This window comes from Aplysia californica, unplaced genomic scaffold (genome assembly GCF_000002075.1).
Source record: "Aplysia californica isolate F4 #8 unplaced genomic scaffold, AplCal3.0 scaffold00088, whole genome shotgun sequence".
In the NCBI taxonomy this organism is placed as follows: domain Eukaryota; kingdom Metazoa; phylum Mollusca; class Gastropoda; order Aplysiida; family Aplysiidae; genus Aplysia; species Aplysia californica.
This window is the reverse complement of record NW_004797358.1, coordinates 396,155-411,311: the sequence shown is the minus strand read 5'-3', so window position 1 is coordinate 411,311 and position 15,157 is coordinate 396,155. Positions and strand designations below refer to the sequence as shown.

Genomic DNA, 15,157 nt, shown 5'->3' with positions numbered 1-15,157 from the left:
ATAACAGTGGCAAATCAAATCCCTTGTTTTTTGCTCTAAATAGATGTAAGTAATATGATGAACCTGGCTATAACAGGGCTCAATTTGAACCGACTCTGATATAACAGTGATCTTGCAGCACATGAACTTGCTTTCGATCCGTCAAATTATTAAAATTTGTCTCAATCAAGACATTTCACCTGTTTGGTTGATCGCTTGCCTAAACACAAACTTTCAAACACATGCCGCGCCCCCCACCCCCACAGCGCTGGGGTCACTGATCGATTCTGTCTCAGTGTTGTTAGTGTTAGCAAAACAGCCCACTGGAAAAGGATCTGCGGTAATCGAGTATATACAGTAGGCTGAAGATGCAAGGTACAGAGTGGTAGTTTTCCTTGATAACAGTTATAACAGGACTCGCTTATTACAGGGAAAAACTGCCGGTCCCGTCTGTCCTGTTATATCTGAGTTTGACTATATCATATGCACATATGAGCAACTTCACAAAAAATTTACAAACAATCGAAAGAAGAAAGTATAATGTATTTTAAGATTTCAAGAATTTTATTCTTTACCAGTCAAGTTTCAATGTGCATAAGACACACAATGACCAAGCATCTTGCATTATAAATAAGCTATTATATTTATCCAGTCATTATGATTTAATTTCATAAATACAGATGACAGTCAAGAGATTTAGTATCTCATAACATTTAACTCTCCACACAAGACTAGCATTACATTTGAAATTCAAAATTTACAATTTACAAGCACATGTTTTAACTTGTTTGAAAAGATCTGTAATCTCATGTACACCGTACAATTTCATCAGTGATATCTCTGAAGAACAAACAAGCACGCAAATTATAAGAAAACATGGACATAGCTTTGCAAACAAATTGGATAAAATATAGAAACCAAAGCAAATATGTACTTTTATATACTGTATATATATACAAATTATTATAGGGTAATTGTACCGGTACTCAAAATCACACATGATTCTGTGCATACTCCTCAAGCAAATCTTAAAAACTCATACAATGTCATTCAGAGGTTATCAAAGTAACAGCAACTATATTAATTGTTCACATTTTCTTCCATAACTACTACTCCTAAAGATACTTTTAAAGAACAACTTGTCGAAATTACATGTCACTTAATAATTGTAAGCAGTAACCATGTGGAGAATGAGACATAGCTAAAGTTTCATTATAATAATAAAAATTATATTAACTAGATCCAGATCTACATTTATATAGCATATATCTATCATCAGCGCCATGCTCTATGTGCTTTTCATCTATATTACCCAATCACACTCTAGAACACTCAAACACTTTCTCCGCTTCTTGGGAAGCATACAGTGCAAGCTCAAACACTAACAAACTAACAAAATCTTTCGCCATCTATAGCTAGGTACCCATTTCCACCTAGGTGAAGCGAGATAATTTGTGTAAAGTGCCTTTCCCAAGGACATAACAGCAGGCCCCTGAAAAGATTTGAACTAATGACCTTTTAGTTACAATCCCTACATAAGCTAGATCACCAATGCAACAACATACATTTAACTTAATATTGAGGGCAGAATTTGAGTGACTCAGTTTTCTCTGAGAAATGACCAACAGTTGACTTTCTATCATGTGGAATTGAAAAAGAATCCTTTGTAAGCAACATATAATATGGCCTACTTAAATGAGAATGGTTAAGCTAAACTAATTAATACGGAGGAGAGCTAAATTGAAGAATAAAATTTAAAAATCTACTGTAAATGCCCTTAACATAATACTTCTACGCCATAAAAGTTGTTTAAGTTTAAGCATATGATTTGCTTCAACTTCAAGTTCAAGACTACCCACTTTCACACAATAAATATCAAGAACGCATTTTAAGAAAGGATTAAGAAAAGACCAATTTTTGACTCATTCCTTCTCTATATTAAGGAAAGTAGATAGGATAGACTGTTAAACTGGTCCCACGCTAGTATTATCTGGTGTTATTGCTTCACTGTCCACCAAAAACACATCTTGGCAGCCAGAAAGAAAACATTTGTAGTTCATTATAACAGAAGGAAAAGCTATGATATCAAAGCTGATACTGTCACAACTGAGGACAAAGATGTGTTCAAAGCTATTCCAGAATGTTAATAAACAAGTGGTGTTCCAACAATGGCACCCTCACATCTCATTTAGAGACATCAGTTAACAAAAAGTGAAGGGTGTATATTAATAAACTACATGTAATAAGGACATAATATGGATTCCCAAAGAATGATGATTTAAAAAAAAAGAAAAGTTACACTATACACTGATCCAGCAGTCCAGTAGAACTGAAACCAAAATATGTACAATTTTACACATCTTACAAAGGACATATAATTATCACTGTCCGTTATTAATTAGTTTACTGAGATTTTCTTGAGATGCTATGGAACACTTGCCAGTCAAAGGACAATAAGCTGAATCAAAACATTGCTTGCTGTGTAATACTTAATTTATGCTGTATGCTGTGCAAACCCATTTATCATTCAAAAGAATGAGAAAGGTGTTGTCGCTGAACAAAATTTCTTAATACTGAAAGAAATACACCAACAATGCTTGAAATTAAAACAAGTATACCCTACATAAAATACTTAATAAGGATTATTTTTTTTAAAAACTCCCAATCAATTTTTAGATGAAATCAGCAAACAAAACCCCCCCCCCCATTTTAATCAAAGTAGTGCAAGAAAGAAGCGGCTGAGGATTAGGCATCAAGCTATAAGCTGACTCTGAAGTAAAGTGAGCTATGTTTTATTCAACCACAAAGTCTGAAGACCACAGGCAAAGAAAGCACAAACAACACTGTTGGACCCACAAATTATCTTAGACAATAATAATAGCATAAAAAAAAGCTTTAAAGCATTTACTCAGAGAACAAAATAACCTTGTAAAGTACACTGAATTAAGTACCCCGTACACATACAATGCAACCTCTCTATAACGACCTTTGATATAACGACATCCTCTGTATAGCGATATAATGCCCAGGTCACTGTTTTTTCCTTTTATATCATTAGTAATTTTTGGTTGCCTCCTCTCTATACCGACAACTCTATAACGACATTTTTTCCTGGTCCCGACGATGTTGTTATTGAGAGGCTGCACTGTATCTCAAATACCTCATCATACAGGAGGATACAAAAAGTACTGCCCTGCCTGTGCTTTCATTACAACACTATGAAAAGGAAGTAAATGCAAACCAGTTCTAACTTAGAACCCCATCCTCTGAGAATACTTATCCATGGATGAAAATCCACACTAAAAACTATACTGTGGGCAACTCAGCCTCTTGTAAAGTTATAAACATGAAACTTCACCAAACTGATATAAGAATATGTTTCCCAATGCTAAAACACATTTTTATTGAAAAAGTTTTTTGGTTTGAGTCACTTCATTGTTCATTGTTTCAGGAAGCAAAATCCCTGCACTCAGGACATGTCCATTGATGCTCCGTTGCTCTCTCCAAAATGTTGCCGAGGGTCCTTCCAGTGCTTCCACTGAGTCACTTAGGTGTAATCAATTATGTAACAGTACGCTTTTGTCCAGAGCCAGTTCCTAAGAGATCTAGATCTTCTTTTAGAGTTACAAATTGTTCCTCAATCAATGATAACTGTTTCCAGATCAGTCTGTCACTGTCATCACTTTCTTCTTGATTTGAAGACTCTTGATCCAAATAATCAATGATATAGTCCGAGTCAACACTGTCTGTTTCCAGACTAATTTTGTCGAGCACCTCAGGTTCGGAGAAATACCTTTTCTTAACTCATTTTATCGCTCTTCCCCCATTTAACTGCCAAGAACCGGAAGCAAAACATTTAAATGGAATTAATCATGGGGAAAACGAAAGATAGGTATATTTGGAGAACAATCAACAGATCTAGGTCACTTTGCCCTCGAGTACACTTGTCTACAGTCCCGGGGAAGCAGTCGGGCTTCGCGAGTACACTTGTCCGCCGGTCCCATAGGTGATAAATAAATATGAGAGTCAAGAGTTATTTTCTATAAGACAAAATTATGATCAACCAAAAAAAATGGTGAAGTTCACATTTACTCCGTTACATTCAGTAGATCTACAAGGAACATATAACAACTTTTGTTTGAGCAACTACTTTGATAATTATTTTTCAGACGCACTTGACAATATGGAAGACAAATTATCCTCTCCAAAGTGTTCATGACCCGTCAAGGGAAGTCACTTGACAATGTTAGGTATCTATAACATCACATGACCCAACCTAAAAAAAATTCCAAGTGAAAATAAAAATCTACAAGGAAATAATGCATCCATTCAACAAACTCTACTGAAAACATAGCTGCACATATATACCAGTTTTAATTCTGCCCTAAAAAATATAGGTTAACGGTTCTTCCAATCAATCCAGAAGGATTTCATTTATCATTAAAAAAACCCAACAAAACTTGTCAAGATTTTGTTATTGATCCCAGTTAGCCACAAGAAGTTCCAATTCTATGCGGTATGGTATCATCCATCCTAATGATATCAGACTTTTCCAACCCAGGTTGAAACACTTGAATAAATGTGTCATTACCGTAGGTCACCTGGGAGTGAGTTGGGTCAGTCACCAGGCCACAAAACTAAGTGGAGCCACAACTGACCTAGGATGACGTGGTCTTTACAATGTGTCCCCCTCTCCCCCCTCTATCTACTTGTATCCACCCAGCCTCAATTTTTACTATCACAGTACCTTTTTTTTGGCCTCACTATGAAAGCTTACTAAGATGATGAAGGAACAAGCAAAGTGTGTTATCTACTCATCACTCCTGCTTTGCAGTCTTTTTTTCCTTGCAATAATATTATGTCCATCAATCCCGACCTGCTCATATCTACTGCTAATCCCCTGGGGGGGTGTGCCTCTATAATTATTTTCTGCCTCAGCCCGACAGACAGGTAAAGTCAACACCAGTCTCATGCTCATTTGTAATTCTAAAAACATGATTTCATTATGTTTTTTCAGTTCAGGTTTGAGACAATTCTGGACTTTCCTAGGCAAATGTCTGTAAAAGAGCAGCGTCCACTTTGGATCTTGAAGTTTTTTGGTCCTTAACCACAGAGACTAAGACCCTTCATACCCAAAGATAGGGGGTGTAGGAAACTTTAATGAAATTCCAAAATGTAGCTGAACAACCAAACAAGAACCATATCCAAATCTTTGACATGGAAAAGCCCCTATATTTTATGCAAAATGCTGAAAGATCTGTGGTACATTCAACAATTAACCCATATACAAGTTGTCTCAATTTCAATTGAACTTTGAATAAACAATTTTTTTTTTCTCATTTAACAAAACGTGGGTTATGAGGGTCATGTAAGGGACCACAGAATAATTGTGCCCCATGTTTTCACACCCACACATATACTCGTGTAGCAACACAACAAAAGCAGTCACCTGTCCCATTTCAATAATAATAATAATAATAAAACACTAGGGATGGCAACGGGGTGAAAACAGTATATGTCAAGCAGATTTGGTTGTTCAGTTAAGAATTACTTGAAGTCAAGAAGTCAGAAACAACACAGTAGTGAAAAAAATCCAGGTCTCGTCCAATACATTGAAATAGCTGAGTGCAACATGAAACTAATTTTGTTGCTTTGCTACACATATTGAAACTAAGGACATAATATACAAAGGTTGAACAAAAATGAAAATCTCTCTATAGCATTTGTACCAGGAAGCATCTTAGCTATTGCTGTTGTCTGAAATAGTGCGAACTCTCCGAATGTCACCCATCCTTGTTGGTGCAAAGTCTTTCAGCAGTGGATGGTCAAGGATGTCTCTTGTGGCTGGCCTCAATGCCGCTTTGTCAGCAGTCATCTCTTTCACAAGTTCACACTGAGGATGAAACCATGAAAATGTTGCTTTATAACTTTACTGTTATTTTTTTCAACTGTAGCTTGACAGATTTTAGTGTCCAGGTTGCATTATTTGGTCCCTCGTAAAAGTTCAGAGAGGCAAAAGTACAGTTGAACCTGTCCAAGACGACCATTAATTGGTGAGGAGAAAAATGGTAATCTTACACATGTGCTCCTCTTAGCAACCACACCGCCAGCTGCTTGGTGAAAAAAAATAAAGAAATCATGTGGCACATCCTATAATGTCAACATGTCTGGTGAAGAACACTGGCAAAAAAGAAGCTAACAGGGGAGAGTAAGCCTTTGTTCTGATGCAGGAAAAAAGAAACAAAAAACCCCCCCAAAAACTTATCATCCCATGCCAAATGTAAGCTTCACCAAAACAATAAAAGAAACAACCTTGGTCACCTAAGAATGAATTGCCCGACATTAAGAACAATAAGAAGAGAAAAATACTGTGACAACTATATCAGGCACCTAGAATGAAGAGACAAAAATTTTAAGCAAAAATGTTGAGTGTATGGTATACATATTATTATGTACAGTATTGCAAGCACATAGTGAAATCAGTGTGATGCTTAAATCTTTTTGTTATCAATCAATTTTGCCATGTAGGCTATGCATCTAACTACAAAGAAATACTTGTATAAGAAACAATTCAGTTTCTGAAAATCTGTTCCTTATGAATGTATTTTGCTATGTGTATGCTAGATAGAATGTATGGTTATATTTTGGCCCTATGAAAAACATGATATAACTACCTCCACGGGCAACTCTCTGGTGAAATTGGAAGGAAAGATCTGTCTCTTCGCCTCTTCTAAGGCTCTTATTCTCTCCATCTGAGTAGAGAAAGGAATCCACAGTTCCAGAAAGATCAGTCCCAATGAAAATATGTCCACTTTGAAATCATATGGTTTTCTGGCAATCTGTTGAAGACAAGATCAATACAAAAAGATATAAACAAGCAATAAATACAAAGACTTAACAAAAATGAGACAAATTTCAATTTTAGTGAAAAGACTTTTTTATATACAAGACATTCATGTCACATTCAGTATAATTATGCCAGAGCGTACAAACTCTTTTTAAACCCTTTTAATAGTGATTTTATTTACTACAAATTAATACAAAGATCATTTCATAAACTAAGGCATTTTCAAATCAAAATCACACAAAAAGTGGAACAAGACTATAAGTTTATCAGTAGACCAAAGTAAAAACACAATGAAAAAAAAAAAGCAGAAAATCTTCCTTCTTCCTTACGTCTGAATTATTTTCAAGTCTCCATCATAAGGACAAACTACCTCAGTAGTTCGGAACACTACCCTTTACCTTTCATATTCAATAACTAAAACATGACTGAATCTTTTCTCTACAGGCCAAGCACTTCACAGTACTCAACCTCTTCTCACATTTCTGAATGTCATCACTTTAAGCAGCATCAATATATATCGTTGAATAGTAGGCCTACTATATCCGTGAATGATCATAAAGTGGTTAATAAATATTCAGCGAATTTCATTTTTATTAGCAAAATACCGTAGGTCACTAATGACAGAAAGAACAAAGTTTGAATGCAGAACATTGGCCAGCTATTATCAATTACCCTTTGTTTCCATTTCTAGTATCAACCAATCACAGTACATTTCACAAAGAAGGGTTTCATTTTGAAAGAAGAGCAGTCATCCTCTTCAAAAAAGTTTAAAGTACGAGAAGTGGGAAGAAACAAAGGCAGGTGCAATACATAAAAGTAAACATAGATCAACAGGTACATTTGGTGAGTGCATAAGTTCACTTGCATATTTCCATCATTAGAGGGATTGCGCCTCATACAGGAGTGCAATCAAAGGCTCTATTTTTTTTTTCCCTCCACTGGAGCAGCTCAAATTCAAATGTGAACAGATACTTACTTGTTCTGGACTCATATACAAAGTGGTTCCAACTTCTGCTGTATGGCGACCAGGTGTCTTCGACAACTCCTTTTTCTCTTCTTGACCCTGCTCTACATTGAGGGCAGTGACCAGGCCAAAATCCCCCACCTTGACCACCCCATCATTAGAGAAGAAAATGTTGGAGGGCTGGGACAAAAAGAGATTAAAAATGTTTCACTATTTAGGGAAAAGCATGAATTATAGTATAGATTTAAAACAAAATACTAAGCACTAAGCATTTTTGGGTAAACACTTTCTGAAATGGAAGAAAGCCCTATTCTGAAAGGAGAGAACTTATGCTATTATTTTTCTACACAGAATCTTTAAGTCAAATACAAGAATAAAAATCTGCCCTCTCTGCATGATAACAAAAGAAGTAGCCTACTTGAAAATAATGTCACAAATGCAAGATTAAGGCAAACAATACACATATAAGTAAGTGACAACATGGTGGAATCAGGTGCTTGTCAATTTTTCGACAGAGTATTGGTAAAGTCTTAAAGCTAGTTTACTTGTCTTGCATTTGGTGAAAAAAATCTCCATCTATCTCGGATAAAAAGGTCAAGATATTTGCCTTTGAAGGAGGTAGGGTCATTTAGTGTGGGAGGAAAAAATTAGTGAAAAATGGCCGCCAAAGTTTGGTGACTTCCAAAGCTTGGGTGTACTAAGTAGCTCCAAATCTATATTTTAAAAAAATGTCTATTACTGTTTTTCTGTAAAATCCAAACAGAAATGTACATTTTTATGCTTTTGTTGTTTTTCTGTAAAATCCACACAGAAATGTGCATCTAAATAATATAGATTAAAAAATTGCCCAATAGTCGGGAAAAATGTCAGTTTCTTCGATTTCATTAATCTGACGAGGGCCTGATTTCACCAAGATGTCACACATTACAAATTACAAACACCCCCCCCCCAAAAAACAACAACAACAACAACAACTTGGGTGGTAAATACAGAATAACACTCTCTGTTTGTCTGTATAAACTTGTGTGTGTATGTGTGTGAGATAGAAAAAAGTGCATGTTACCACTGAGTAAAAATGAGCTAAGTCATTTTTAAGACAAATACAGTTTGTACTTTGGAATTGGGCAAGTGAAGGTTAGTTTGTTTTAGTAAAGTTTTGCGGCACTCACAACAGCAGTTATCTGAGCGCCAAGGGGTGGATAGAGAAGTCCAAACGGGGAAATCAGGCTTACTCTGCTCACCTCTCAAGCCTCAACAGCACAAAAAGTCTGCTGCAACTATCAAGGCACACAGTAAATAGCAGTTCACAAGAGAGTAACAAACATACAAAAGAAGTAGAGGAAAAACGACGATAGTAAGGATGAGGAAAGAAAAAGCAGCAGTTCCCCCTATGTTGTTCCGGCAGAGTATGAGGATGACATTGAATTGATTGATCAATGATTGATAAATCAGCCCATTTACAATTCTACGGTGCATAGGAACATGTTAATATCCCCCCTTTAGGAATGGCCTAAAGACAACTTCAGTCAGTAGCACTGCCCTGGTGGGGGTGTGTGAAAGTTTGAACCCCTGACCTCTGGCATGAGATATTTACTGACTAGCCACGGAGCCAAAACCATTCTCATTATAATCTTCCCTTACAGTCTACACAACATTTTGATCTACCTTATGTATCTAACTATTAGCAGGAAGCCACACAAAATTTCTTTGAACATTACACAACATTTTTATGAAAAAAAAAATAACACCTAGCATATATATATATATAAGGTGTTTGTTGGAAAAAAGTAGCCTACATATTTTAAAAATTATTTCAAAGTCTGATAACGATCTCAGATTAATATAATTTGCTATGTTCATTGTGGCCACCAAAGACTTCTTACGTGAACCAGCTAAAAAAAAGTTTGAGGTAGTAGTTTTGTCTGGGATGTTTTCAGGCTCTTTTCTCATATTGACTAAACGTACACTTAATGGGTGGCTGTCTCAGACAATTTTGACTGTATATATAAAAACTTTTTACTTTTTAACATAATACTATCTTAATGGTCCTTTCAGAGCAAAAACTATAATTTTGTTTTGGTTTGAATATTCATCTCATTGTACAACAACACAATTCACTAACATAATGACAACATTGACTAAATATAAAATCAGGCTGAGGAGGGAAAAATAAGGGGTAGACCACAAGAGTTTCTATCAATTTACAACATACACAGCACAACTCCAACAGCCCTGAAGTGCATATAATATAACAATAGATGCATTCTTACCTTGAGATCTCTGTGCATGAGGCCACATCGGTGCAAATAATCCACTGCACACACAATTTGATCAAATATGTCGAGAATAGTTTGGCGACCTCTGTTCAAGGTGTTGTTACAGAGCCAATCCTTTAGTGTCTCTTTCCTGTACAACTGCATCTGTATGTATAAGAAATATTTCGTCCCTGAGGAATCACTCTTTTTGTTCCCCTGTTTCTCAGCAGTATCTGCACGGCAAGAGGGGGAAATGTCCACAGTGTGGTCCGGGCCGTGGTGGAGAGAAAAGTGACCACTGTTCTCAGTGCCCGTCCCACTGTCTGCTGAAGAATGCGGAACGTCATGATTATCACTTTGAGACAGCCAAACATTTTTCTGGTCATGAAATTGACCAGCAGCACCGTTTGTGTCTTCGAAAACAATACTGTCATCTGTCAATTCCACATTATTTCTCCTGTGAAATACATTATCAGCACTGTTTGTTCCTTCAAACACAATGCTGTCATCAGTCACTTCCAGATCTCGATCAGTTGCATGGGAATGTTTGGAGGAATGAGTATAGGCAGAGAATGGAATGCTGGACTGGGTGTCGGAGAGACTACAGTCCTGTGGTTCACTGTCCTTTGAGAAAGAATTGAGCTGGAACAAACACTTGTTGGCACGAGAGGAGGACTGACCGCCAACACTGCTCTCATCTCCAACGCTGTTATCATCAAGAAAGGAATGTACGGAAAACTCCTCACTGCCAGACTTTTTATATTGAGGAACCTCTCCTCCCATGGAATCTTTCGATTCAAACACGATGGAATCTGTTTCCAGATCTGCCTCTCTGGCAATATCAGGAGGAGTCTTGATCATTTTTGCAGCGCCCTTATGTTTTGGGGCATTGGGAGGGGCAGATATTTGATGACTTGGTGAATATGAAGGTTGAACACCGTAGGAGGTAGGTCCTGATGTGGGCCCCGATGCATCACTGAAACAGACCAGAATAAAACTTCTGCTAATACTTTCAAAATACATAAAGAAAATTTTTATTAACTCGAACTATTACTACATAAAAGTCAATGCAGCTGCTTAATGATGCTCAAAAAGCAGCTCCTTACTTATGAAGGAATGTGAGTCACCCCCTCCCCCACATACACACAAAATCTATGAATAAGATAATGAGTTTGGAAAAAAAGAAACAAAAATGGTAACTTTCATTTTATTCCTAGCCTTCCCCATCTGCAACGCCTCTAAAATATAAAGTCGAATCTGCTTTAACAACAACCTGCCCAAAAGGCCAACCCCCCCCCCCCCCCCCCCGTGCTTTTTCTATATTATAATGACACAATCCGTTATGTCCACCAGTCTAAGACAACTACTTTTCTCTTGAACAATTGGGGGCCATTTCTGAAAATTTCGACAGGATATAATACCGTTTCTCTCTCAAATGTGAGACAGAAAACAAAACAGTAAAGGATTTAAATAACTAAACAATAGAGAAAAATATCCGTAGACCTGCAGTGGTGACTTCATCAAAAAGAACACCTTCACACTAAATGTTCACATGTGGTATAAGATTACCTTCACTTATCTACAAGTTACCTGCAAAGAAACTGTTTATCCTTCTCCTCCTGCCAGCCGGCTGGCGGAGACTCCACCCAGGCGTTGAAATATCTCACAATCCCAATATGCTCCAGCGTGGCTAGGGCTCGAACTTCTCTCAGGACTTTCTCCTTAGCACCCTCACTGGAATAAGATAAATATGATGACATGCGATACATATAATATGTCATTTTAGAATAACATAGAAACAATACATTTAACATGCCATGATCAGAGCAATGATAGACTAATACAAAAAAAAAACATTTAAAAAAAGATAAGCTTTTGATCTCTTATAAGAGCAAAACAATATTAACTGTCTGGAGGGGTAGGCCTACAATTTTATTTTCCTTTCAAAATGGGAATGCTCACACAGATACTTTTAAACTCTGCATTACATCAAAATGTAAACTAAAGCACTTTTACAGTCATACTGCTGGTCAGTCAACAATTTTCTGTACTTACAGCTCCAGCTAATGGTGTGCCATTTGTGCTTGGTATCTGACAAAGACAGGAGTAGAATTTTGGAATGTAACATGTCCTAAGTACATCTGTTGGCATCACTTTACCTCTTAGGCAAAATTGTCCTCTTCACAGCATAATGTTGGTCATCAAACCGGTTGATGGCCTCAAAGACAATCCCAAATCCTCCTTTACCCAGACAATGAAGGCACTCAAAGTCTGTGTCAAATCTACAGAGAAGAAAAACAGACCGGATAATCATACACAGGTCACAAATAACCGTAACGCTGTGTGACAGCATGCCTATTTTTTTCTTTGGTCAACACGGAGTACAAAATATATTTCCATGATATATACACAAATTTGTAATGGCATTATGTGATAAGATCAATAAGTTTAAGTCATGAAAGTAAATATATATTTTACCAGATCAATAGTTAAAAAAGAAGGAATCATTCACAGCAGCAGCTTTCGTACTAGAATTAGGAACATGTTGATTATCACAAGGCTGTCAACAGGGGTTAGTTACTTATACTGCTTGCAAAAACAAAAGAAATCTTTGGGACTACAGAATACATCACATCACGCCACGTACCTACCACAGGAAACTGTGTAAATTTTCAGACTGATCTATTTTTTAAGAAAATTCTCTCATTGGCCTAGGCAGTCGCCCACAACACAAAAGGGCGGGAATTTTCGACCACCTTGTCAACGTAATGTTTGACTTACTCCTGGCTTAGCACTTCTAAAGACCAACGTTTTTCCTCAGGGCAAAGTGGTACTGAGCGACTACAAGGGCTCAACGCAAAGGGGAAGTGAAAGTTAGATAGCGGCACGTGACGTAGAATGTTCGTGTCTGGTAGTTTTTCTCACCTCATTCAGCAGGAAGGTTGGCAGTGGTTTGGGGTAACAGAAATTTTAAATCATTTTCGTAAAATTGAATAAAAATCGTAACAATTTCACCAAATTCGTAAGGATGGGCAGCCCTGTTATCAATTCTTAGTTGTGAAACCATTCCCCATAAAATTTTCTCACAAATATGTACAATTAATATCTCACATCACTCATATCGGCCGAGTATATTGAAGAACAGCAAGACAAAACAAACCTTGAAACATAGCTCTCCACTGCTGGAACACCTTCCACTGGCATGGGCTTTCTATCTGAGGCACTCAACATTGCTTGAAGACTGTCACTGCTCTGTACCTAGAAAAATGTTATCATACTTTTTTGTTTCTCTTGTCATGCTGAATACATGCAAAATGGTCAAACCATGTATACCATATGATAACAATTACACAACAATACCTTTGGTTACCCTAAAGTGACCAAACAAATTTTGAATAAGATATTTGTAAAACTTTTTTTTGGCGGCAACAGATGCATTGCAATTAAAATAATATCTTCAAGATTCTGAATTGAAAGATTCTGCCCCAATTCTTCACCTATCCTTATCAAATTTTCAGTCTGCAAATACCATACTGCCAGTAGTGTTAGGCTCTACAAAATGTTACCTCCTCACTTTGAAAACTCTTCACATTTGTCCTTCCTTTAATTATGTTATGTGTACGCCCGTCTACTGATACCCATGAAACTTGTAGGGTCTGTGCACTGCTTTTTACACTTTGATGTGACTCTTTGATTGAATTTCCATCTTGTACGACATTCAAATATCAACCCATTTTATTCTTAAATTACCCGAGTATGATCTGTGAAATCCCACATCCACTGCTAGTACAGTAGAACCTGTTTCAATGACCACCTGTACAAATGACCTCTTCCCAGTTTGGATCCAAGATGATCATTTGCCGAAGTTGACCACTCTAGACAATGGGTGATCGTCTTAGACAGGTTTGACTATTTCTTAATTCCTGCTCACAACATTCCGCCGTGATCCTATCTAACAGGACTCAGGGAAACTAATAGACACAAAATAGGCGACAGTATATGTCTTGAGATATATACAGCTTACCAAGCTAGAACTTGAGCTGTGAGCGAGAGGAAGGGTTGGACCTAAAAAGCGGGAAATAGCAAGCTGAATCCCAATCAGGATAACACTGATCCCAAACAATTCTTTCCTGTGGTAAAAAAGAAAAAGAAAACCATGATACAAATATCACAACAGACAAAAGGATAAGATAACAATACTGAAATTCATACCCTAAAGCACCTTTATGGTGAGTGGTTCAAGTTAAAAATAATTCCAGCCAATTTTGTTGCTGATTAGATTTATGCTTCAGAATGTTTGTTATGTTACTTTATTTTATTTTACAGACATTATTTTACAGTTATGGACTATAAGTAAAGTAAATCAATTCTAAAAGACAAAGTACATATATACAGGGTGAAGATAAAGTCATCAGAGTTTTTACACCAAAAATAATTATTGAAATAAACAGAGGAAAAAATGTATTATTTTCAAGCAAAAATGTGTGCAGTCTTCCACTTACCAGTAGAACCAAAAAGCAGCAGGAAATGTCTCTATGAAGCCACTAGTCTCTTCCTTTTGCTGCAAATTTTCTAAGCGCAATATGTCCTTCACGCGGGGAGCCCGCGAATCTCGGAACTCAGGATACAGAAAATACCCTGTGTCTGAGAAAAAAAAGAAGTAAGTGCAAGATATATATATATGGCAAAATCTAGTCTTTTCATAGAGTTCTCTGTGGTTACTTTTATAGAACACATTTAAAAAGAAATATATGTTTTTATTGACGAATAAACATTAAAACCACATGAAGCATTCAACCAATTTGAACTAGCCAAGAAAATGTATCGCAAATAAACCCCACCTCAAGTCATGAGAAGACGACTCTCAATCAGCGAAAGAACTGGAAATAAAAAGCATAGTGTCCAAGGGACAACTTTACAATGAACATTTTTAAAAATTTGAGTCTTCTGTTAGAAAAGATCAGAATGAAATTTCCTTACATTCTTCAAACTACCCAAATAAAATCAATTGTTTTAAAAATCATGGCCTCTTCAAGGTAAGTATTCAACATCACATAAATTTAAACAAAAAGTAAATGTTACTTTCTTTTTATTCTGAACCCCCCCCCTCCC

The 15,157-nt window shown here is 36.7% G+C and overlaps 1 protein-coding gene across 1 annotated transcript in view; it reads right to left on the bottom strand.

The window, feature by feature from the left end:
- Window positions 1–3,022: 3,022 nt before the first annotated feature.
- Window positions 3,023–15,157, bottom strand: part of LOC101854486 (eukaryotic translation initiation factor 2-alpha kinase) — a gene marked incomplete in the record, with an annotated part of 22,035 nt that continues 9,900 nt past the window's right edge. The window contains 9 exon segments of the mRNA XM_013080474.2: window positions 3,023–5,872; window positions 6,654–6,818; window positions 7,803–7,970; window positions 10,061–11,021; window positions 11,636–11,779; window positions 12,205–12,327; window positions 13,206–13,303; window positions 14,070–14,175; window positions 14,548–14,689. Of these exon segments, the coding sequence (XP_012935928.1) occupies window positions 5,720–5,872; window positions 6,654–6,818; window positions 7,803–7,970; window positions 10,061–11,021; window positions 11,636–11,779; window positions 12,205–12,327; window positions 13,206–13,303; window positions 14,070–14,175; window positions 14,548–14,689 (2,060 nt within the window).